Raw genomic sequence first — 23,726 nt, forward strand, 5'->3', positions numbered from 1 at the left:
ACATTAACTTGCTTAGTTGTAGTTTTCTTTGTATTTATCCTATTGGGGCTTAGTTTTAGATTTCGGCATTTCGGGAAAATTCTTAGCCTTCTTCACTTTAAATATTGCTTCTGACCCCATTATTCTCTTCTCTCTCTCTCCCTCTGGCATTTTCACTGGCCCAAACGTCTCTCATGCTTTTTGTTTCTCCATTTTCTTCTGACTTGCCTTCTGCTTAGTTATCGTTATAGCCATTTCTAATCTATTAAACCCATTTGTTGATTTTTAAATTGTACTTAATTGTTTTTCAGTTCTATAGTTTTCATTTCAGTTTTTAAAATAGTTTCCAGTCTCTGATAAATTCTCTATCTTCTTATATAATTTCATAAACATATTAATTACAGATATTTTTAAGTCAGTGTCAGATAATTCCAATATCTGTATTTACTGTGGGTCTTTTCATCATCTATTTTCATTCTTGGATTTTGATCAATTTTTTGTTTTCTTGTTGGCATGCCAAGTTATTCTTAATTAAATATTAGTTATTTGTATTAAAAAATAGAGATAATTTGAGGCTCTGAATGAATTCTCTTTCTCCAGGAAGGTTTTACTTTTGTTTATAGCAGGTAATTGGTGTAGATACAGATCAATGTGAGTCAGTTACAACTTGATTTGGCTGAATTCTGTACTCCAGTCTTTGTGAGGGCTGATCCATTTCTGGTCACCTTTACTCCTCTCATCTAGTATTTTGGGTTCCCACCAGAAAGCTTTGGGTGTAAACCAGGACTGTTATAGGGACAGAATGTCAATGTTTGCTCCCAAACCCACCAGCTTTGAGAGACTGCTGAAAGCTTTGTTCAGATTCTTAGTCTCTTGGTACCCACTAGCATATGAGCAAATGTCTTGAGAAAAGCAGCTTCAGATTTTTTTCTGGAGACTTTTCTATTCTTTGAGATCTTGACCCCAGAAATATTCACTGCTTTGGTAGATCTTTGATGCCTTTGAATGGATGTTTTTCCAGTTGTTCTTGGCAGAAATATTGGGCCAAAACAATCTAGTCTACCATTCCAGCATGAAAATCCTCATTTTGCTTTTTGATGCCCTTTTTTTTTTTTTTTTTTTTTAGGGAATTAAAAAAGCATGAGATGATAGAATTGTGCTTTTTAAAAAAAATGCTCATTGATGGCTCTGGGTCAGCCTAATATATTGTTCTTAAATTAGTCTGTGAAGATCTGGACTTTGAGTTTTGTTAAACTTTTTGGGATGCATATGGGCCTGTGTGAAATGTGTTATGAGTTTATTCTACAGTTAGGAACCAAAGGCAACTAAGGAAGATAGACAAATGACCAATAAGCACATAAAAAGATGCTTGGCGTCATTACTCATCGGGAAAATGTAAATCAGAATCACAATGAGATACTACTTCACACATCCTTTGATTCTAGGATGCCTAGAATTAAAAAGTTAATAAAGATTCAAGTCAGTAATAATAACAAATAGTGGCAAGGATGTGGAGAAATGGGAACCTTCATACACTGCTGGTGGGAATGTAAAATGGTGTCATTGCTTTGGAAAACAGTGTGACAGTTCCTCAAACAATTAAGTATAAAGTTAAATGACCCAGCAGTTCTACCTCTATGGACTGAAAAGAACACATTCGTATATGAATGTTCATAATAGCACTATTCACAATAACCAGAAACAATGCAAATTTACATCAGTTGATAAGTGGATAAAAAAGTAGTAAATCCATTGAGGAGGTCACCTGTTGGGATGAGCACTGGGTGTTGTATGGAAACCAATTTGACAATAAATATCATATTAAAAAAAAGTAGTATATCCATACAATGGAATATTTTTCAGCCATAAAAAGGAATGAAGGACTGATATATGCTACAACATGGATGAACTTTGAAAACATTATGCTAAGGGAAAGAAATCAGTCAGAAAAGACATGTATTATACGATTTCATTCACATGAACGTCCAGAATAGGGAAATCTATAGAGACAGAAAGTAGATTAGTGGTTGCTTGGGCTGAGTAGGGGAGAGGTTTTAGAGAAATGATAGGTAAAGGGTACAGGGTTTCTTTTTGAAGTCATAAAAATGTACTAAAATTGACTCTGGTGATGGTGGCACATATCTACGGATCGACTTGTTAAAAACCTCACTGAATTGTACACTTCAGATTGTGAGTTGTATGGAATGTGAACTGTATCTCAATAAAGCCATCGAAACAAAGAAGCAAAGCAATATTTATTGTAGCAACTGGGGAGGGACGGTGGCAGATGTGGGTACAAGCTCATGGTGATGATGATCTCTCATCGTTAACCGCTTCATTAACGTTTTGTTAATCATTTGTCAGGGCCTGGGTTGGAATTAAAGCAGACCACTGGGGAAAAAAATAAAGCAGAACACTGGGTTCTAGAATAAGTGGTCACAGATCACTGCAGGGAATAAGCTATCAAATCCTTCAAGAACAGTGATCTAGGTAACTGGCCAGGAAAACCCAGCACTGCCAAGATAATCCAGAATGGTCCTGGTTTTGGTTGGGCCCCATATGCTGAAGCAGTACTTGACTTTCTTAGTTAGGCCTGTGGTCAGAGAATATTGTACTGTTCCTATATCTCCCTGTTTTGCAGGCCTGTCATGTACCTCAAAGAGAACTTTTTTAGAATGTAGACCTGAAAGACATTTTGTAATTTGGATCTTATGTCCCAGGAAATGTTGGAAACAGGTGCAACTTCTTGATTGTAAAAGGCACATGGAAGCAGACGTATTTGCATAGGAAGCCCATAACCACAGAAATCACCCTCTGGTAAGGGGCTTTGAGAGTTTTCATTGCTCACTTTAGTTATATCTGTGAGAGATTTGGAGCTTAAATTCCTTATTCAGTGGTGAAAAAGGCTGTTCACACATGGTGCAATTTTGAATTCACTTATTCATTCTTTATTCAACATACATGTATCAATTACCTGCTTCGTGCCAGTCACTGTGCTAGGTGCTGGTGATAAAAATCTGTAGGAAACAGTAGCTACACCTAGGAGATTGCACTAAACCAAAGATATCAAGTATTGCAATAAAGACATGAATAGGTGGCTGTGAGATCCCAATAAAGGGGTTCATTGAGCTTGGAAGAGTCTTGGAAGCATTTAGCACAACTGAGTGAATGTAATTGAATAAAGGCTGAGGAAAAGCATCACTGATGAGTTCACACTTTAACTGCACCTTGAAGAACAAGTAGGGTTTATCCAAGCAAAGACAAGAGGAAGACAGGGGACAGAGAAGCAAATGAGTTAGGACTCTGTGGCAAGAACCGTATGAGACTTAACAAATGACAGAACCAGAAAAGAAAGAGGAAAACATGTAGAGCAGCACTTCTCAAACTGTAATGGTCACACAAATCACCTTAAAAATCTTGTTAAAATACAGATTCTGCTTTACTGGGTCTGAGGTTGAGCACTCCTTTTTTTTGTTAAAGCTTATTTATTTTGAGAGGGGGGGGGGAGAGAGAGAATCCCAAGCAGGCCCCACATTGTCAGTGCTGAGCCCGATGTGGGGCTCAGAGTCACAAACCGTGAGATCATGACCCTAGCCGAAACCAAGAGTTGGACACTTAACTGAGCCACCCAGGTGCCCCTGAGCTGGAGCACTTCTAATAAATTCCCAGTCGGGGTCTGGGCTGCTGGTCCATGAGCCATGCAGAGCAGCCAGAGTTTAGAGATCTACTTGGCTGTGATGGGAGAGGAAGGTAAAGAGTCCTACTTAATATGCACATTTCTGGGTAGCGTGTTCTGGGTTGTTGGTCTCATGGGCTGTTAGAGGAAACATCAGAGGAGTTTTCAGGGAAATGGTTTGTTCTGTTTGTGGTTTTGTTGTTGTCCGTGGTGTCTGTTTTGAGGCACCTATAAGATATCTCGGAGGAGAAATCTAGTAGGCCCTTGGCTAGAAGGGGAACATAAAACCACAGTTCCTGAGGGGAAGAGAAAGATGTGGCAGTGAATGAAATTGAAAGGAGGCTGCAAGGAAAGCGAGAGGATGAGTAGGAGCAAACAGTGTGGTTACTTCTACAGGAGAAGTTTCCAGGAGGTGCGAGGAAACAACGTACAGTGTTACAGGGAGATCAGGAAGGAACAAGGCCAGAATCCAGACTGCAAGGAGTTGAGGATTAAAGAGTGTTTTGATTAGAGATGACTCAAGAGGATTGACTGAAAAGTTCAAAGAGAGTGTAGTAGTAGAAAGAAGTGCAGGGGGAAGGAGGGGGTCCTTTCTCTCTCTCTCTCTCCCGCACCCAACTCTTTCTTCCCTGCCCTCCCTCCCTTGCTTTCTCTGTTTCCATGATTACAGAAATTTTGCAACATACAAAAAGATTGAGAAGATACTATAATGAACCTCCCTGTATCCATCACATAGCTTCAGCGATCATGCCAGTTTTTGCAAAGGAAGGATGGTTTTTTAGATGCAGCTGACTCAGGCATATTCATACACTCAAGGAAAAGAGCCAAGATAGAGGGAGCAGCTGGAAACTTGAAAAGAGAAAGATGATAACTGGAGCAATTTTGGAGGAGGAGGCGAGTGGCGGAGTGCAGCACAGGTGGAGATCCTGGCTCCAGATAGTAGGAAAAGCACTTTGTCTACTGAGCTGAAAGCAAAAGAGCTAAAATCGACTACCCTCCAGAAATCTGGGTAAAATTCCAATTTCCAGAAGCTTACTGTGCTAACTCCCTCAGTTGCCCTCTGCCACTGTACCCCACATTCCTTCAGGTTGCCTCAGGTCCCTCCTCGAAGTCATTCACTAATGCTGGGGGAAATCTCTGTTCGGCCTAAACTGTCTTGCAAGTTGAGTCATTTTATTGAAGATCCAGTGTCCATGGAGAGTAGTTGCATCACAGAGAGCAGCCATTTAGTGGCTTCCATCTTGGGAGCAGCCTCCGTTAACTCTCCAGAGCAACAGAGAAACCATTCCCCTTGTCTCCCAAATAGAATTCAGTTCCCCTCCTAAGGGGAATCCTGGGGAATAAAATGTTCTAAAGCACTTAACATAGAAATTCAGTTTTTTTGTGTCAAGTCAGGAAATGAGCAAATTTGTGCCTAATAACAATTTCTTTCTCTGTGAAATAGGAAAAGAGTCCATTTGGAAGGAGATTACTTGGCGGGAATTGAGTGGGAAGAAGCTTTAGAAGTGTGCCAAGAGTTTGGCATATTGCCACAGCCTTCTATTCAGCTTTGCCTAAAATGATGTCTTGCCCTCTGACAAAAGATGAGAACAGCAAAATGTGCCCCCTACACACACTCATAGGAAATGAGAATAGGATTATTAGGGGATGTTAGACTTCTATGAAATGCCACTTAAATGGGCGTGACTGCCAACTGATCCCTTTTTGTTGACTGTGGGAAGATAAGGTTGGGAAATGGCACCAGGGAACTTTTCTTCATTTAAGTCTGAGTAAGTAAGTATTTGCATGCGCATCACCCTAGCCATTCATTAGATAACAGCTTAATTCTAGAGGAAGAAATGGGCATTCCAAGCATTCTGTACTACTAGCTTCTGTCTTCCAAGTGCATCTCTCTCTCTTCCTGGACCCCTTTCCTATCTGTGAAATTCTGCAGTGAGCAGCCAGCAGTGGGAGTGATGATTGAGGTCAGTGATTTCAAGACAGTTTCTTTGCATTCTCAGAAAGCTTCAGTGGGTGATTGCTACTGAGCGCCGATTGAGTAATGATTGGCCAATTCTCTTCATAGAGAAATAAGTATAATTTGGAAATAATTGACTTAATGAGAAAAATGGGTAAATGCTTAAAAAAATTATTTGAGTCATTGCATTAATAAGTAATTTACAGGACCAAAAATATAACAATATAAATACTGTATGTGTATGAATATGCAATTTGCATTTTAATTATTTACGCTTAGCTCATCTTCTGCATATGAAGTATTTTTCTTATAGTGGAAAAAACATAAGCACTGAAAGAAAAGGATTCACTACCAGATCCTTAGGGTGTAAAAATTTGTAAAAATATAAAATACATAAAACATAAAAATACATCGCCAGTATCTACTGCTTTACAGTGGTCCAGTGAATTAGCCTCTCAGGAAAAATAATTCAGTCCAATTTCTTTCTGGTCTACCCCTGGGATAGTGTTTCCATCTTTTAAGTTTGATTAGTAGATCACAGCCTTTCCAGTGAATGATTTTGATGATTTAAATCACTGCCAAAAGACTATGAAAAAAGTTGAGCCTCTGAGTAAAATTCAGCTTCTGCCGGGCATGTAAGTACCGAGGCATCACAGCTTTTGCGTCCACCAAATATAGATGTTTTTTCCATCAATTCAGAACTTAAGTAAGGAAAAAAACCTTTATTCCTGTGCATTGTAAATTATGCATTTAGGTAGAGGCAGTTATGTTTTATGGACATTGCACCTTAAGGAGCAGGCACAGAAGGTATTATCTCAGTTTTATGGGTGGGAAAACAGAGCCCAAAGAGATTGTATTTCCCTAGTGTGGCCTGGCGGGATAAGACTAAAACCAGAGCCAGACTCTTGGTTCCTGACTCCAAGCCCTGCCTCCAGTCTCTTCTTGCTGCAATATTCGGAGGTGGTGCCAGCCTGTTAGTAAGTGATTATATTTCAGTTTTGACCATACAGTTTGTGTTCACGGATTGGCGGCCCATTTCTGAGACCGTAGCTCACAGCCATAGTGTCACACTCTCGAACACGGTACCATGTCCCATTTAAATGAGCCACATCTTGTCTCCCCAAACTTTTGCTTTAGATAAACTGGATAAACCCATTAGCCATAGGTCATTTTAAGAAGTAGGCAACTAGAGGGACGCCTGGGTGGCTCAATCGGTTAAGCGTCCGACTTCGGCTCAGGTCATGATCTCATGGCTTGTGAATTCAGGCCCCGCATCGGGCTCTGTGCTGCCAGCTCAGAGCCTGGAGCCTGCTTTGGACTCTGTGTCTCCCTCTCTCTCTGCCCTTCCCCTGCTCACGCTCTCTCAAGAGTAAACATTAAAAAAAAGAAAAATAAATAGGCAGCTAGAGCTGAGAATTCTTGAGATACTAAGGCCTTTCAGCCCAAGACAAGATCCTCAGTAATGGGGAGGTTCTCATTTCTTCGGCAATCTTGCAGTCATATTCTTAAATGTAACTGAAGAGTAAAGAAAAATGAGCAATCTGTAGTCAGTGTATAAATTTAAAAGGTCCTGCAGATAGAGAGGAACTCACTGAGCAGTTTATTATTGAGTCTTTTCTGTTTGTGTACCTACTACTGGTATATGTTGAGAGGCATGAAGATGACATGTCAGACATGGTCATTCTCGACTCCTCAGGAGCTTATAAACTGATTGAGGAAACGAAGAACACCATGTAAAGGATTCTACATATCCAGGCAGAGCAAGATGGGGTTAGGAAGGTGTTTCAACTTGAGTTGAACCTGAAGCAGACCCTGAGACAAGGGTTTGAGTGCGTGTGTTTTTGGAGGAGGGTGTAAGGAGCATGGGAGAAGGGAATGAGGCAAGGCAGGGCAGCCAGTAAAGGGAGCATTATCAGACAGCTGTCATCATGGGTGACTGGAAAGTAGCCCTGTGAGGAAACACTGGTGAATAGTATAGAACACATACCTCGGAGTTACTCTACGCAAGGGGTGGGGGAGCTAGGGTAGTTCTATTCCGGCTCTTACCGGATAGGCTAGAATTGGGTATTGAGGGCTCTCCAGGGAGCATTGATCCCCCGGCACTTAAGAGCCCCCAGCACCGGGGCAGAGCAGCCTCCACAGCCCTGGGAAAAGTCCTTAGGCACAGTGAACAGATAGAGCTGGAAGTCAGCCTGGGAACATAAAAGAGAAGGATCCAAGGAATATGGGTTAAGGAACTGACAAAAGTGTCTGTGACAGCAGGATTCTTGGTGCAGGTGAGACTCGTCAGTGCTCTTTCTCTCCTCTCCTCAGGTTTCTTCATGGTCCTATCCCTGTTGTCCATTGTGTATGGAGCCTTGCGCTGCAACATCCTGGCCATCAAGATCAAGTATGATGAATACGATGTCAAAGTGAAGCCTCTGGCCTATGTCTGTATCTTCCTCTGGAGGAGCTTTGAGATTGCCACTCGCGTCATTGTCCTGGTCCTCTTTACCTCCGTCCTGAAGGCCTGGGTGGTGATGGTTGTACTCATCAACTTCTTCAGCTTCTTCTTGTACCCCTGGATCCTCTTCTGGTGCAGTGGCTCCCCATTCCCCGAGAACATCGAGAAGGCCCTCAGTCGGGTGGGCACCACCATCGTACTGTGCTTTCTCACCTTACTGTATGCCGGTATCAATATGTTCTGCTGGTCAGCTGTGCAGCTGAAAATCAACAACCCGGACCTCATCAGCAAGTCCCAGAACTGGTACCGGCTACTGGTGTACTACATGCTGAGATTCATTGAGAATGCCTTCCTCCTCCTCATGTGGTATCTTTACAAGACCGACATCTACATGTACGTGTGCGCACCTCTGTTGATTCTGCAGTTGCTCATTGGGTACTGCACAGCCATCCTCTTCATGCTTGTGTTCTATCAGTTCTTCCATCCTTGCAAAAAGCTCTTTTCCTCCAGTGTCTCTGAAAGCTTTCAGGAGTGGGTAAAGTGTGTTTGCTGTGACTGTAGGCAGAAGAAAGCCCATGAGTCCGTAGGAAAAACAGATCTGAGGCCAACCGAAGACAGAGATGAGACACCTTCTAGCAGTAAAATAAGTTCTGTGCCCAGCCAGATCTTGAATGCTGACGAGCTCTGCTCTGCCTAACAGGACCTGAGTCTCTTGGGGTTCACACATACTGTTTTCTGGGTTGATCCCTGTCCTTCATACAAGTCATGAGCCCTGCACAGTTAACAAAGAGGGGGGTTAGCTCTCAACTCCTTGCAGGCTGCTCCCCTTTAGAGAGCTCTTGGACATGTGGGAACTATGGAGAGAATCCAGGGAAACCCCTGAGTGCTGGAGAGGCAGCCTAAGGTAGCACCATTGGTAGTTGACCTTGTTCCCCCAGGCATTACTGGCCTCTTCGCTATCTGAGTTGGGATGGCTAGCTCTGTCAGGTAGAATGAGGATAGGAGCTTTCTTGTTTTCTAGGTTTTGTTTTGAGCTGCTGGTGTAGGTGGCCTGTTCCATTTCCTCCGAGCATAGCTTTCATCCATGAGCTGTCCTCATGACCAGAAGGTTTTGTCATCAGCAATATCATACTTATCCGAGTTTTCAGAGAGGGCTCTTCAGGTTTGCTTTTTGAATGGACAGAGGTTCCATTTTTATCTCATTAGGGCTCTTTGTACATAACCAGCTGTAGCCACCTTGGCGTGCTATCTCTAATTGATTCAAAAGTCTAGATTTGGAGACTATTCCCATGGATCCATGGATGCAAAGAATTTGCGTGGAAACCCTAGAATTTTAGGAAAGTTTCATTCTTTCGAAGTGCTGAAGAAATTCTGGATTAAGAGGGTTGCTAAAACATCAAAATGATTGAGGCTTTTATAAGCAGAAATCTTACTTTCTCAGGATGGTTGAAGATAAATAATCCTGCTGGAAGATAGGTTTAAACCTCTTCAAGGTTCAGTCCTGTCCTAACAATTCTGGGAAATTTCTAGTAGAATTTGCTAGGATTTGCCTTCTTAATGAAGAAGAAAATAAAACTCACACTCTTCTCTTCCCCCTCTTCCTTGCCTGTCAGAAGAATTTTAGACAAGAGTTACAGTGGCTGACTTAAATTTTTCTAGAGAACTCCACAGGAATCTTTCACCAAGTGCAGCTGTGTAGGGCACTTTAGTTTTCATTATTTGAAGGAAAAGGGTCTCCTCTCCCAAAGTTAGATATTGGCTTCACAAGTTTTTAAATTATAGGAAGAGATGAAATGACCAGAAGATCTTTGTCTTTACCTTAATGTATCTTGATTTGGCATGATTCTGAGTTATTTGAATGAGATCTCCAATTGTATGTTCCTATACTCTCCTGTCTCAGGTATAATTTCTCCTTTAATCTGGAACCGTATTTGTTCCATAAAAGGATAGTGTAGCATATCCTCAGCTGTCTTGGGGAAATGCCTGGATCTAGTGCCATTATCTTTACCGTAAAAACCTTGATGATGAAGTATCTGGAAATAGGTGACCTGTCACTGACTAGGCTGGACATAGCAGGTCAGTCAGGGTTGATGGGTCTAAGGATCCCTGATGGCTGAACTTGCTGACCCATCCAGTTTCTAATAGGCAGTCTGTCAGGGGACAGGTTACAAATGGTGAGTTTGAGCAGGAATTATGATCAGAATGAGACAGGGATAGGAAGGTAGATTCTTCCAACCTTGGTTTGGAAGCCTGTCTCAAGAACTGTTACAAATCTGAGCCTTCGAATGCATTTTCAATCATTTTAATGTAGAAGATAGCTAAGCATCGTGAATGACCCCAAACCAAACTAATAGTGATGGTCTATCAGACTCCTCTAACCCAATTACAAGCCACATTTATAAGGACAAAGAGGTTTGGTAACGAAATCAGACATTTTGTCATCTTTAACCCTTGATATACAGATATTCCTGCTTTGGGGCATGTATGTCCATTCACTTTGGGGGAGAGAAAGCATTGTTTTTTTTTTTTTTTCTGTATGGTGAAAATTTAAGTCCTGGTGAGCTGAGAATTTTTGTTTTAAAATTATTTTTATCATACCTCCGAAATGGTAAAATCATAGTTCAGACTACAGAACTAGGTTGCCCTAAAGACAGACAAATTCCCTCCCGTGCAGAGAGTTAAAATGTGTTTTTCATTATAATTCCATTTTTAAAACTCTCAGTGCTTTGTCTACTTAATTGCATGCCATAACTTGTCATGATAGCTGCTCCAACTGAACCACTATCATTTGGCTGAATGGAGGTGAAGTATTTCATTGAAATAAGATCATCCAAACACTTTTAGACTTTGTCTCTTCATTACTGGGGACAGCACAGTGTAGAGGTTGGAACCTCCCCGTCTAGCCCTGCAAGTTACTAAATTGCCGTACGCCTCAGTTTCTTCACCCACCAAATTTGGAAGATACATTTGCTCAGCCTACCTCACAAGGTTGTTGGAAAGATCAAATTAAATAATAGATGTGAAAATGCTGTGAAAATATTTTAAAGTGCCATGCATATTTAAGGAGTTATTATAGTCATTCAAGTCTATAAACAGGTTATTATTATGTTTTTACTGTTAGAAAAGAAACAAGCAGTATCATCCACATGAGCGGCTTGAGTGACTACATTGGCCTTTGACCTTATGGAAGGGCGAGTGTAAATGGTCTTTATTCTTAGAACTCAGCAGCTGCCCTCTCTCTTGGCGTCAGTTGCTCACAAAAATTAGCAGCCAAACACATGGTACTCAGAGGAGGAAGACCCATTGAAATCTGAGAAGTGCTTTTGCTGATCACGAGCTGATCATTTTTGTATCTTTCATCTTTCATGAAGGACCTAGTAGCTAGCGTCTTTTGACAGTTGTCCTTTACAACTTGAATGCCTGATCCTGTTAGATTTTGGCTGAATGTGGGTTTCATCTTTTCAGCCTTGTAAATGGGAAAATAAACATCGAAATCGTCATATATAGCATTTCCTTGGAAACCACCTTCGAACATCAGTGCTGTGGTTCTGAGTGTCATGTGTCGCTACTTCAGTCGATAAACTGTGGATGTGAGCTTCTGCAGGCTGCTTCTCTGCAGCCATTGATGCTAATAAATATTGTTTATGTTTCTTCATATAATAAATTAATTTTTCAATTTCCCCTTGTGTTTCATTCCTTATATGGTCCTTTCATGGCTTTTTGATGTCAGGGATGATTTCAAAAACAGAAATTTGAAAATGGTGTTGTTGTGATGAATTATGGTTTCACAACCTCACCTGGAAATTCCTTCTGTAGCATGGGGAATTTGAGAGTGCTAGGATTCTGACTTACAAGACACCAACGGCTCACGGAATTTTCTCTGTTTTATAAGCACTTACTCCTGTTGAAGCTGCACTGCTGGATACGAAGATTCTGCTCAGCTGTCTGTTGATCGCTGTGTGTGATACAAAAAAAAGAGGCAATACAAATCTCTTCACGACAAACATAAATGGTACATGGATTCAGAAATCTAAAGGGGTGACTTGATATTAACATAAACAAGTAATCAAATGTAAATGACATTCCATGGTTGGAAGAAAAACTTATCAGTTATTGAAGGGGTCATTTCAGAGCATGAGATAGACATGGATTCATGTGTATCTCGGTAGTTCCTTTTCTTCTGAAGATAGTCTTGCAGTTTGGAAAGACATAGCTATAGGATAAGTCTTTTGGAAGAGAGCTCTTGGCATTAAATCAACCCCTTGAGAAAACTGAATGTCAGCAAGCATAGTGTTTAAGTAGGTCAATCTAAAATTGCTTCATTTGGTGTTTGTAAATGTTTCATTTTGAAATGACTTCAAGCTAATAGAAAAGCCTCAAGAATACTGCAAGGAAGTACTTTACATCTTTCACCCAGGTTCACCTACTAGCATCTTGATGTGCTTGCTTCGTCGTTCTCGCTTTCTCTCTTTTGCCATTTATTCTGAAATGCTTCAGTGTGTATTTCCTAACAGCCAAGGCATTTTCTCACATAGCCATAGTACAGTGACTGGATTTGGGAAATTTAACACGGATACAACGCTGGTATCTGATCGAGCATCCATATTCCATTTAACAACTGTGCCAGTCACTTCGTTTGTTTTCACAAAGCTTCCTCCACAATGTGTCTACTCAGTCCTCTTCTCTGAGGGTCTCTTGATTTAAAGTTATGAGTAAGTTTTACCTTCCCTCTGAACACTGGGAAACCTGCAGACTATGAAAAGCTATTTGAAGAAAACACCCGCATTTATATCAGTACCGGGTAATAGCTTAAAACCATACATTTGGGTTGTTTACTGGTAAACTGGGTAATTTTTTTCAGGGGTGTCCATTTTAGGCAGCAAGTGTTGCTGCTTAATATGTGAGCCTGTAGTTCACTCCCTTCCCCCACCCCACTGTGAGAGTTCTGTTCTGCAGTTTTTAGGTGCAAGTTTGTGAAGATTAGGAAGGAGATAAGGGAAATATATGTTATTCTTCTGTGGCCATATTTCTCTGTGTGCTCTCCTTCCGGGAGACTATATTTATTCTCTATGAATATCTTTCCAAATGGGAAAGAGCTCAGAAATGTCATACTGTAATTAAATGAGTAACATTTTGGGATGCCTGGGTGGCTCGGTTGAGCGTCCGATTTCGGCTCGGGCATGGTCTTGCAGTCCATGGGTTTGGGTCCCATGTTGGGCTCTGTGCTGACAGCTCAGAGCCTGGAGCCTGCTTCAGATTCTGTGTCTCCCTCTTTCTCTGCCCCTCTCCCCCACTTATGCTCTGTTTCTCTCTCAAATAAATATTTAAAAAAATATCTTTAAATGAGTAACATTTGGGGCCTTTTTTCCCCCAGAAAAAGGCACTTCCCAATAACAGATGTTTGTACAGAGCTGGGAATTCAGAAACATCCCCAATCCTTTCGTTCCTAGCACACAATAAACCCTATCAGACTAGGCCCTTAACCTGTGTAAGAAGGTGTGTCTGTTGCAAAAGCCTGCCCGAGGGCATGCCCCACTCCTCCTTGTCACCCCCTTTTCACGGTTGTTTCTCTGGAAATGATTAGGCCAAGGACATTGAAAAACAGTGTTGGTTTAAGCAGCTTTTGGAAGCCAGAACACCTATGAGGAATAGATAGCAGTATGCAGCAGCATCGTTTTGCAGCAGGCCAGCAGAAAACATACCACCTAGACTCCCCTGCAGCACACACCCCCATGCGATGTGATTTGCCTCCTCCCGAGGAGAGATTCATCCAGATTGATCTTGAGATTCTGCCTGTACTTCTGTTCCCTCCCTGCCTCCCATCCTGAATTAATTCTTTCTCTCTGAATGATGGGTTCCTGATTGAAACCTGATTAGCCTGCTTCCCAGAGCCCTGGGAATATCATCCTCCTTAGACATCTGCATTATGCATACTGGTTTAATTTCTTATCAGTCAGCTTCCTATTTTAATTAGCTAAACTTTACAGTTAATGAGTCAGGTTTTCAGGAGCGATAGCACTCAGGAAACAAAACAGGATTTAGAAAGTCTGTGTTGGAGTAGTGCTGTAAGACCATCCCTGCCAGCACCCAGTGCAGAGGAGAATGGTTCTCTGGGGTCACCTTCTTGTTAACAAGGTGACTCGAAGTTGGGAATTTTTTAGCACAATGGTGCCCAGCACTAGGGCTGCAGACCTCCAAGAATTGGACAGCCTCCTTTACACTAATGAGAGATGTTTGCGCATTAACTAGAGATGTCTGACACACACTTGTACGATTAATTTTCAAACCAGTGGGGATGCTGTTGTGAGTGATACAACAGGACAAATTAAATGTGTTGCTGTATTTCAAGTAACTTTGTCATTATCCTCTCCCCACCCCAGCCACTACCGTGAACAGGTACTAAAAATCCAAGGACTATCAGGTGGGGGGTGACCTTAAAAGACCTCCTTTGAATTGGCAATGTTGGGAATTACTACCCTAGAAGGTTTGTTTTTTTTTTTTTTTTCCTTTTTGCTCTGCTGGAATATTTTCTCAAGGGCGCTTATCCTCTTTTGAAAATGAGGGTAGTTCACATGCAAATTACTTGGCTTCTCTCATTTGCAGTTTGATTCAAGAGATGAGAAAATATTTTTATTTTTAAAATGTAATGTGAATGTAGGTCATCAAGGCAAAATGCTTTTACACTTTCAAAGCGCTAATAAATGTGTATATTAACATAATAACCATCACAATAATGAAGTGATTTCTCTGCATTCTTCAATTCACCTCCCAATTCACCTCCTTGGCCTTATTAGGAATTATATCAAAGTGGTTTCAGCTACAGTTTGTGGAACACCTGATTAAAAGTGGCTTAAACAACTGGATTTTGCTATCTGACCTGACAAGAAGTTTGGAGAGAGGTGGTTCTGGATTCCAATGGGCCCAACAGCCTCAGGCCCCAGAGGCTTTCCAGCTGCCTTTCTGCCACCTTCAACCTGTTGCTTCATCTATATGCTTGTCTCCTTACAATTGCAAGATGGCAACCTGAGCTCCAGGCATCACATGTACACAACTGAATCCAAAATTAGGGGATTTCCCTTTGGTTACTTCTGTTGTTTCAGGAGAAAAATCTTTCCTAGAAGCCACGCAGCGTACACAATAGAACTTCCCAAATTTCTTATTGGCTGGGGTTGAGTCACATCCCCACCTCTAAAACTGCCTCTGGCAAGGAGAATGGAATTACCCTGGTTTCCTATGACTGCACAGCATTCACCCCTAGGGGCTAGCAAAGGGACCACCACCCATTAGCTCATGGGAGAAAGAATACCCCAGAAAATTGGGTTCTGCTAGCAATAACAAGTGGAGGAAATAGCCATTGGCTAGGCAACCTGTGGTGTCTTTTTAAAATTGAAGTATAATTAACATACAGCGTTACATTAGTTTCAGGTGTACAACATATTGATTCAACAATTCCATACATTACTCAATACTTATCCCGGTAAGGGGAGTCACAGTCTGTCATCCCGCAATATTATTGGCTCTATTCCCTATGCTATACTTTTCATTTATGTGAGTTTATTTTATAACTGGAAGTTTGTACCTCTGAATACCCTTGATTTCACCCATCCCCCCATCCACCTCCCTTCTGGCAATCACCAGTTTGTCCTCTGTATTTGAGAGCCTATTTTTGTTTGTTCAGTTGTTAGGTGTTTTGTTTTCCAAATATAAGTGAAATCATACGGTATTTGTCTTTCTCTAATGTATTTCACTTAGCATAATACTTTCTAGCTCCATCCTTGTCACAAATGGCAAGATCTCATTCTTCTTTATTGCCAGGTAGTATTTCATTGTATATATGTACCACATCCTCTTTATCCATTCATCTATCAGTGGACACTGGGGTTGCTTCCATGTCTTGGCTGTTGTAAATAATGCTACAATATACATAGGGGTGCAAATATCTTAAAATTTTTTTTAATGTTTATTTTTCTTTGAGAGAGAGGGAGAGACAGAGCATGAGCAGGGGAGGAGCAGAGAGAGGGAGACACAGAATCCAAAGCAGCCTCCAGGCACTGAGCTGTCAGCACAGAGCCTGGCATGGGGCTCCAACTCAAGAACCACGAGATCATGACCTGAGCCGAAGTTTGACACAACTGACTGAGCCACCCAGACGCCCCTCTATTTTTAACTTTTGAGGAACCTTCATACTGTTTTTCACAGTGTTTATACCAATTTGCAATTCCACTAACAGTGCACAAGTGTTCTTTTTTCTTCGCATCTCACCAATACTTGTTATTTCTTGTCTTTTTGATTCTAGCCATTCTGACAGGTATAAGGTAATATATTATTGTGGATTTGATTTGCATTTCCTGGATAATTAGTGACGTTCAGCATCTTTTCATATGTGTTGTCCACGTGTATGTCTTCTTTGGAAAAATGTCTATTCCGGTCCTTGCCCATTTTTTGATTGGATTTGTTTTGGTGTTGAGTTGTGTAAGTTCTCGTTGACATTTTTGAGAATAAAGACTGCTAAGCTGATGAACTGGGGAAGAATGCAAAAGCCCCCTATGCCCCCTTTCCAAAGAAAAATTCTGTACTTACCTCATCTCCTTTTGCATTATATGTCCCTGGTAAAGAGGCTCTCTGGAAGAAGTCATATATTGAATAAATAGTAGCAATTCCAGTAACCCAGTTATTCTGTGAGAATGCGTACTAGTGGAGTTGTCTTAATGGCACAAGATTGAAATTGTGGAGCTGTGTGTGTCTAGAAGGAGCAGGAAGGAAAACTCTTCTCAGCTGTGGAGAATCAGGAATCCCAGAGGTTAGGGAAAATCAGATATTCATTAGTTGCACGGATATTTAGAGTGCCCCTGTGTGCCAGATGCTGCACTAGGCACTGAGGGTAGACTGGTGAGCAAGAAACTACTCTGGTTTTCAGGACTCATAGTCTATTTGAAGAGACAGATATCCAGCCTGGTGATTTCAATGCACAGAGGTAAGAGCTATGAGGGAGGTATACCTAGGAGGTCCTAGGGACAGAGATAAGGAGCCCGGATCTGGTCTTGGAAGTTCAGAGACAGTTCAAGGAGAAAGTGACATAAAACCTGAGACCAGAGGTGAGTTTAGCCTGAAGTCTATAAAGCTTAAGCCTCAGGATCCCCAGTGAATGCTGGGAGTTGTAGCATGTTCCAGGCGGGAAGGAGAAGTCAGGATGCAATTGGGAAGCACATCTACTAAGCATTTCTGCCACATTGTCTGAAGAGATCACAGAAGGAAGGGATCTGAATAAGTAATTTGCTGTGATTTCTTTTTCATTCTGAGTACTCTTTCATCTTGTACTGAATTTAGAATTCATATTTTTTAATCTTCTTTTTTTCAAAGCCTCTCCCCAGACTAAATTATCTGTTTCAAGTACCAAACACTTGGATCTACCCCTGCTTGAGATCTGAATCCTGAGAAGGTGTTTGCCTGATGAAGGCACTGGAAAGAATGTTCCTGGTAAAGGGGACAGCATGTAGAAAAGCCTGGAATTAGTACAAGGGACATTTATAACAGCAAACAGCCTGTAAGGTCAGTGTTGCTGAAGCACGGGAGAGAGGTGAGACTGGAGAGGTGATCAGGAGCCATACTGTGAGAGGGAGAAGAAATGATAGTGTCAGCGTGAGCCAGGCCTACACACGATCGCTTCTGTTCCTCACAACAATCCTATGCGACAGTTACTACAATTATTTCTCTTGCAGAAGAGAAAGCTGACACTAGCAAGATAAAGGAACTTCCCTGTGAGATAGCACAGTAAACAGCAGGGTTGGGTGCCAAAGCCCACGTGTTTAATCAGTAGACTCTCCTGACTTCCTAAACGTTGCCCAATTTGCAGACGTGGTTAGGTCTGGCAGATGTCAGAGACCGAGGAAAGAAGCAAGCCTGGTGGCATTTCCCGGGGTGCCCTGGTATGGAGGCCCTAGAACCCTTACTCAGTAGGGAGGAGCTGTTTCTGCCCAGGCATCAGGCTGGGGGCCGAGACAAGGCGCCCTCTATAGCTCCCAGCGCTGTAGCCATGCTCTGAAGAGCCGTGAGGAAGTCACTGGGCTCAAACCATGAGGGTCCCAGAGGAAAGAACTCTGGGGTGGAAATCCTATCTTCTACAACACTATTCGTGCCCAGGGCCACTCTCCTCTTTCCCTGGAAAAACTGAATAGGACTCACCTAGGGACAACTAATGAGGCAGAACACACATGAGCCTACAACCTGGTCGATCAAGTCTTATTTTTTTGTTCTTTGGAACCAGAAAAGTTACCACCGTTTAAATAGATAAATTAGAAAAATTTTTTTTCTTCAAGCTGACATTTTAGGAGGGAGACTAGTAAGTGCTCACATTGTGGAGGAAGACAGTTGGGTTCAGGGGTCATAGTTACATGGCATTTGATGGTGTCAGGCCAGGGAACAAGAAAGATTTCAATCCCTACAACATACGATTCACCTCTTTCTTCAGAGTCCTCGAGGACGGTGTTCCCTGAGAGAGAAAAAAAGGAATATGTTTTCTTATCTCCTCCAACCCTGATGCAGAACTCTAGTTAGCTGGTCTGACACATCTGGAGGGATCCTTTTCCCCACATTAGAAAGGTTTAAGTAGCTTCAGTGTTTAACAGCAAGCTATACGACTTACCCTATATATTTCCTCTCACTGCCAATACTCAACTCTTGGAATTACAAAGACCAACAGGACGGAAAGCTCAAGCACGTGGTCCAGAGGCCACATCTTTACCTGGAAAGGAGTTCATGTGCATTAACCCTGGTCCTGAAATCTGACCAAGCAGCTGTGGACATCTTGAATCAGGAGTTGCAGAAGGAGGCAGGGTGGACTTCAGCTGCCGGGTTCACATATCTCTAACACCGTGGATTACAGGGGAAGGGAAAAAAGATCCCAATTCTCAGCCTGAATGGTGACCTCACTTGTTAGGTCTTGGAACTCCTTGGGATTGCTTTACATCCACACCTCTTACCTGAATTCATTCTCTACCTCCTCTGGGGAGCTGATCCTGAAGGACAGGAATGAGCAAGGTTTCTATTAGTTCCCAAAGAACTACTGAGGCAAGGCGGGACTCTGTACCCGACAGGGCTACCCGAGACTATAGGAGGAAACAAACATTCCATCCCCAGGGCTCTGATATCATCGACATGCTTCCAAAGGAAACTAAATTTTATGCTAAAATGTCATCTCCTTAGATAGTGTGCTTATTCAGCATCCAATACTAGTGACTGCCATGATTTAAACCAGCACTGACCAGTACTGAGCACTTAAAATGTTCCTAGTCCAAATTGAGATGTGTTGTAAGTGTAAAATACATCAGATTTCCAAGAGTCAGTACAAAAAAAAAAGAATGGAAAATATCTTATTAATAATTTTTATATTTTATTCCATGCCAAAATGATGATTTTTTTGGATATATTGGGCTAAATAAAATGTATTAAATTGATCTCACCTCCTTCTAGTTACTTTTTAAATGTGTCTATTATGAAGTTCAAAGTGTCATACGTGGCTGACTGGCACTTGAGGTTTGTGTTCCATTAGCTATTTGTATAGATACATTGAAGACCTGCTTTTCTCTGAAGAACGCTAAGTACACCAGAAAAATGCCAGATCAGCCAGGCCTACACCTTGGATAACATGTTCCTCCCTTTGTGTGAGTAAAATTGTATTTACAGTAAAAACGGGTACTCCTCACTATTATTTCTGTATTCAAAGAGAGTGCCCTAAGCATTGGGGAAAATGTTATTCTTTATAGTGGTTCTCAAACCTGGCTGCCCGTTAGAATCACCATGTGTTGGGGGTGGGTGTGGGGGGTGGCTTTTAAAATTTCTGAAGTCAGGCTACACCCAGACTAATTAAATGGCGATGTCTGGGAGTGGGACCCGGATACCAGGGCTGGGTGTTTTGTTTTGTTTTGTTTTGTTTCTGTTCCCCGGGTGATTACAATGCACCTGGGCTCTCCAGCCTTCCAGAAATCTTGCTTTATAACCAGAGGTAGGCATCTGGGGCTTAACAACAGGTGAATCTTTAATCAGATATATGTGTCTAAAGGTATCAAAATCACTGGTTTCCCCATACTGTGCTCAGATGTCCAAATAAAATGTATCTTTTCAATAGAACGAATCTGAACTTCCTCGTGATTCCCGGTACCCATTTGGCACACACACAGACAAAATACCCACAAAACCTTGCTAAGCTTGGCATCTCTGCTAAATTAAAATCGCTTTGGACTAACTGGACATCTTACACTTAAAATGTTCTGTCCTTCAGAATGCCTGCCCTGCCCTCCTCCTTTACTAAGATGGCAGTGCCCAAGTGTGTGGGAGAGAGACTGTGTGACCTCATGGCAGAGAACCTAATGGATGGAGGCTAGTCCTGAGGCCAGGTCAGGCCAGTGTCAGTTCACACCTGTGTCCTACACATTCTGCTGGAGTCTGCTGCTGAGGTCTGTAGCTGGCAGGGGGGAGAGGGGGAGGGGCTATCCTCTGCTCGCTTCTTTGGCCTTCCTTGGCTCACTGTGAGCTGCAGACCTCAGAGCCCATACTATTCTCCCTCCTTTGGCCTTGGGGACTGGGCCGTTCCCTACATGGAAGAGGGCACATGGAAGTTTTTTGGCCTCAGCCTCACATCATACCTCCTCTGGATGAGGCTGGGCTTCTGAATCCCTACAGCCACACGGCAGGGCTAGTCCCTGCCCTCTGTCTCACTGCACCTCTCCTCCTCCTTGGTAACACATGATCAGGTGGAGGCCCAGACAAACGTGCCTGCAAGAGTCACCAATGGGAAGAGAAGCAAAAAGTCCTCAACCTAAACCTTTGTTGTTCTCTCAATTGATTCACTATGCCCCTTCCCAGGCTTAGGTCCGGGGACTGCTGTCAGGATGCAGCAGGGCCCCTCTGCCCACAATCACCCAAGGGCCCAGTGCCCACTTCCTCTCCCGCATAGCCTGGCCTTCTCTGGGGCAGCAAGTCTCCTGCTCTACATGCCCGGGGCCGAAAGAGCGTCCTCTCAGCTCTACAAGAGCCGTGTGGCCTCAGCCCTCTAGGATTTGCTCTGGATGTGCTCAGTGAGAGCCAAAGGAACTTAGAAAACCATTCTCTCTCATGACAAAGCCTGACTTTCATGATCATGTCTTCAACTCAAAAAATCTTTTTGCCGACTTCAAATGGAAATACTCTGCTTTCCTCTCTCCAATTCTAGCCCATAGTATACCCCTTAATCCCCACATCCCAGGCAGATGCTGCTGCCTCAGGCTGACTAGGGACAGGGTCTGCTGCACGGAATGCAAAAGGAAAAAGTCTGTTAATATGCATTTTAAGATATGACTATCACTCTTATCACAATCACGTAGGAACAGTTTACTGAGTGCCAGGTCCTGTTCTGTGGACTTTACACGAATCAAATCATCTTAATCCTGATGGCAGCTTAATGAGGAAACAGGCACAGAGAGGTTAAGTAACGTGCCCAAAGTCACACAGCTGGCCAAGTCAACCAGGGATTGGAATCTAGACTGGCTCCAGAGTCTGTGCTCTTAACCATCGGGCCCTTCCTTCCCTCCATGTAGCCCTTCCCCCTCTGCAGCTCTTCACTTCTTCCCTTGGGAGACACAAAAGTGACAAGCTGCCAGGAAGCATTCTTTTCATATAAGGAAACCCAAGCGGTGGCACTACTGATATGCCTTTGGGAAGAGTTGGAGTTAAAAAGTAAATAAACGCAGGAGGGAAGACGACTTCAATTGTGTTTACTATCAACCACTAAAGCTCCCCCCACCCCCCAACAGTATTTAATCTGTCTCTGTGGAGTCCGAGTCCTCTGCTTCAGGCTCTTTTGAATTCCAGACACTTCAGGTAACCCAGAGTTGTTTATTATGCAACGCTCCCATCCCTCCTTCCTCGCTCACTCATTCCTGCTCCTTAAGTTCTGCTGCTCATCATGGATACTCTCCCCTGCACAATTTACAACACGTTCTGATGCGATTATATATTGCTTTCTGGTTGCGCCCTCCACGCGTGTTTTATTTCCCTACCTTGACTGGAACTCCTTGAGGGTGGATGGGCATCCTATACCAGACTTGTAGCCCTCGCGATACCTAGAGCAGTAGGAAGTGCGGAGGCGGGGCTCAGTAACTATTTGCGGAGTGATTCGCTTGAGAAAAGATCAGTTATCTCTGTGCCTTCGTTATTATTTCAGCTCCTTTCCCTACTTGCTTACTCTTCAGGTCTTCGAAAGTTGCCTGCAATCGCTGGGTTCCTGTATGTTTCAAATATATGTGTTGGGCTGTGTGCTGAACTGCCTGGTTGGAATGTTAGCACTGACACTTCTTTCCTGAGCGACTTTGGGTTAGGTGTATTCACCCCTCTGAGTCTCGGTTTCCACAAATGTAAAATCAGGATACAACTGTATCCTGTGACATCCGGAGTAAATGAGCTAACACACATTCAACACTTAGACTAGCGCCTGGCATGGGGTAAATATTCAATAAATGTCAGCTATACAAAAATAGATGCGTTTTCTTCATTTACCTTTTTTAAAAGTTTACTTATTGTGAGAAAGAGAGAGAGAGAGAGCAGTGGAGGGGGCAGAGAGAGAGGGAGAGAATCTTAAGCAGGCTTCACTCCCAGCGCAGAGCCCTGCTCCATCTCACAACCTTGAGGTCATGACCTAAGCCAAAACCAAGAGTCAGCCACTTACCTACTGAGCCACCCGGGTGCCCTCTTCATTTAAATTTTAATGTCACTTCTGCTACCCTCTGGTTTCTAGGCCCCGAGCACACATTTACACTCACATGGTGAAGCATGATATTGTAAATATTTTAAAGTTTTTATTCATTCACCCCTTTCCTTACATTTTTCAAATACGGGATTTCCACATGGGCTCCTCGACACTCACATTCGCCTTGGCCACCAGGTGGCGGCGTTTGTTCAGCCAGATACGGAGCAATGGAAGTCCCCTTACACAGGAGCCCAGCCTGAGCTTAGCCTGCTGTTTCAGAAGTCGCACACGTTCTGGTTTGTCTCCCTCCACATCCTGTCATGGGCTGTTTCTTTCCTTCTGCTTCATTTCCTTTATACTGCTTGACCCACCTGTGTTATACATCTAACCACCTCCTCAAATATGCACCTTGTAGACTGTGGCCTGGCAGAGACATGGTTGAGGCTTGTATACCACCTAGCAAGGTGCCTACCAGAGATAATACTTTTAAAAAGAGCCGTTTTGAAAATTCTGGAAAATTCTATATGAAATCACCAAACATGAAATCACTAAAGGGGCAGGAACGACAAGTACTCAACTGGTCTCTCCACTCCAAACTCGTCACTCCATTCCCAGCCCCCAACAGGCTAAGATGACCAATTCTTATGTCTTATTGCCACCCTGACACTTACCATGACCTCAGGGTCCTTCTCAACACTGCTCTTCAGGAGGTTTCCAGTGAATAACAGGCCCGCAAGACAAACCCATATTTGCCATCCCAGGTAGGCCCAGTTTCTGAATTTGAGAGTGTAAATGTTCAGTTCCCAGGCATTACATCCTGCACTTAGCTGCTTCCCAGAGCCTCTGCCTAGACCTTTGCATCATTTCTGTTCCCCAGCGACAAAACATTAATAACAGCAGTTATCATCAATGGGCCCGTTCTTAACTGCAAGGCGTTAAGTGATTCACATGC

General features: G+C 42.7%; 1 protein-coding gene across 1 annotated transcript in view; it reads left to right on the top strand.

Annotated features, from left to right (window-relative positions):
* Positions 1-11,447, top strand: part of XK (X-linked Kx blood group antigen, Kell and VPS13A binding protein) — a 60,231-nt gene extending 48,784 nt beyond the window's left edge. The window contains exons 2-3 of the mRNA XM_049643225.1: positions 7,666-7,778; positions 7,926-11,447. Of these exons, the coding sequence (XP_049499182.1) occupies positions 7,666-7,778; positions 7,926-8,752 (940 nt within the window). The 3' untranslated portion in view covers positions 8,753-11,447. The remainder of the gene's footprint in view (positions 1-7,665; positions 7,779-7,925) is intronic.
* The last annotated feature ends 12,279 nt before the right edge of the window (positions 11,448-23,726 follow it).

The sequence above is a fragment of the Panthera uncia genome, chromosome X, assembly GCF_023721935.1.
Source record: "Panthera uncia isolate 11264 chromosome X, Puncia_PCG_1.0, whole genome shotgun sequence".
NCBI lineage: Eukaryota > Metazoa > Chordata > Mammalia > Carnivora > Felidae > Panthera > Panthera uncia.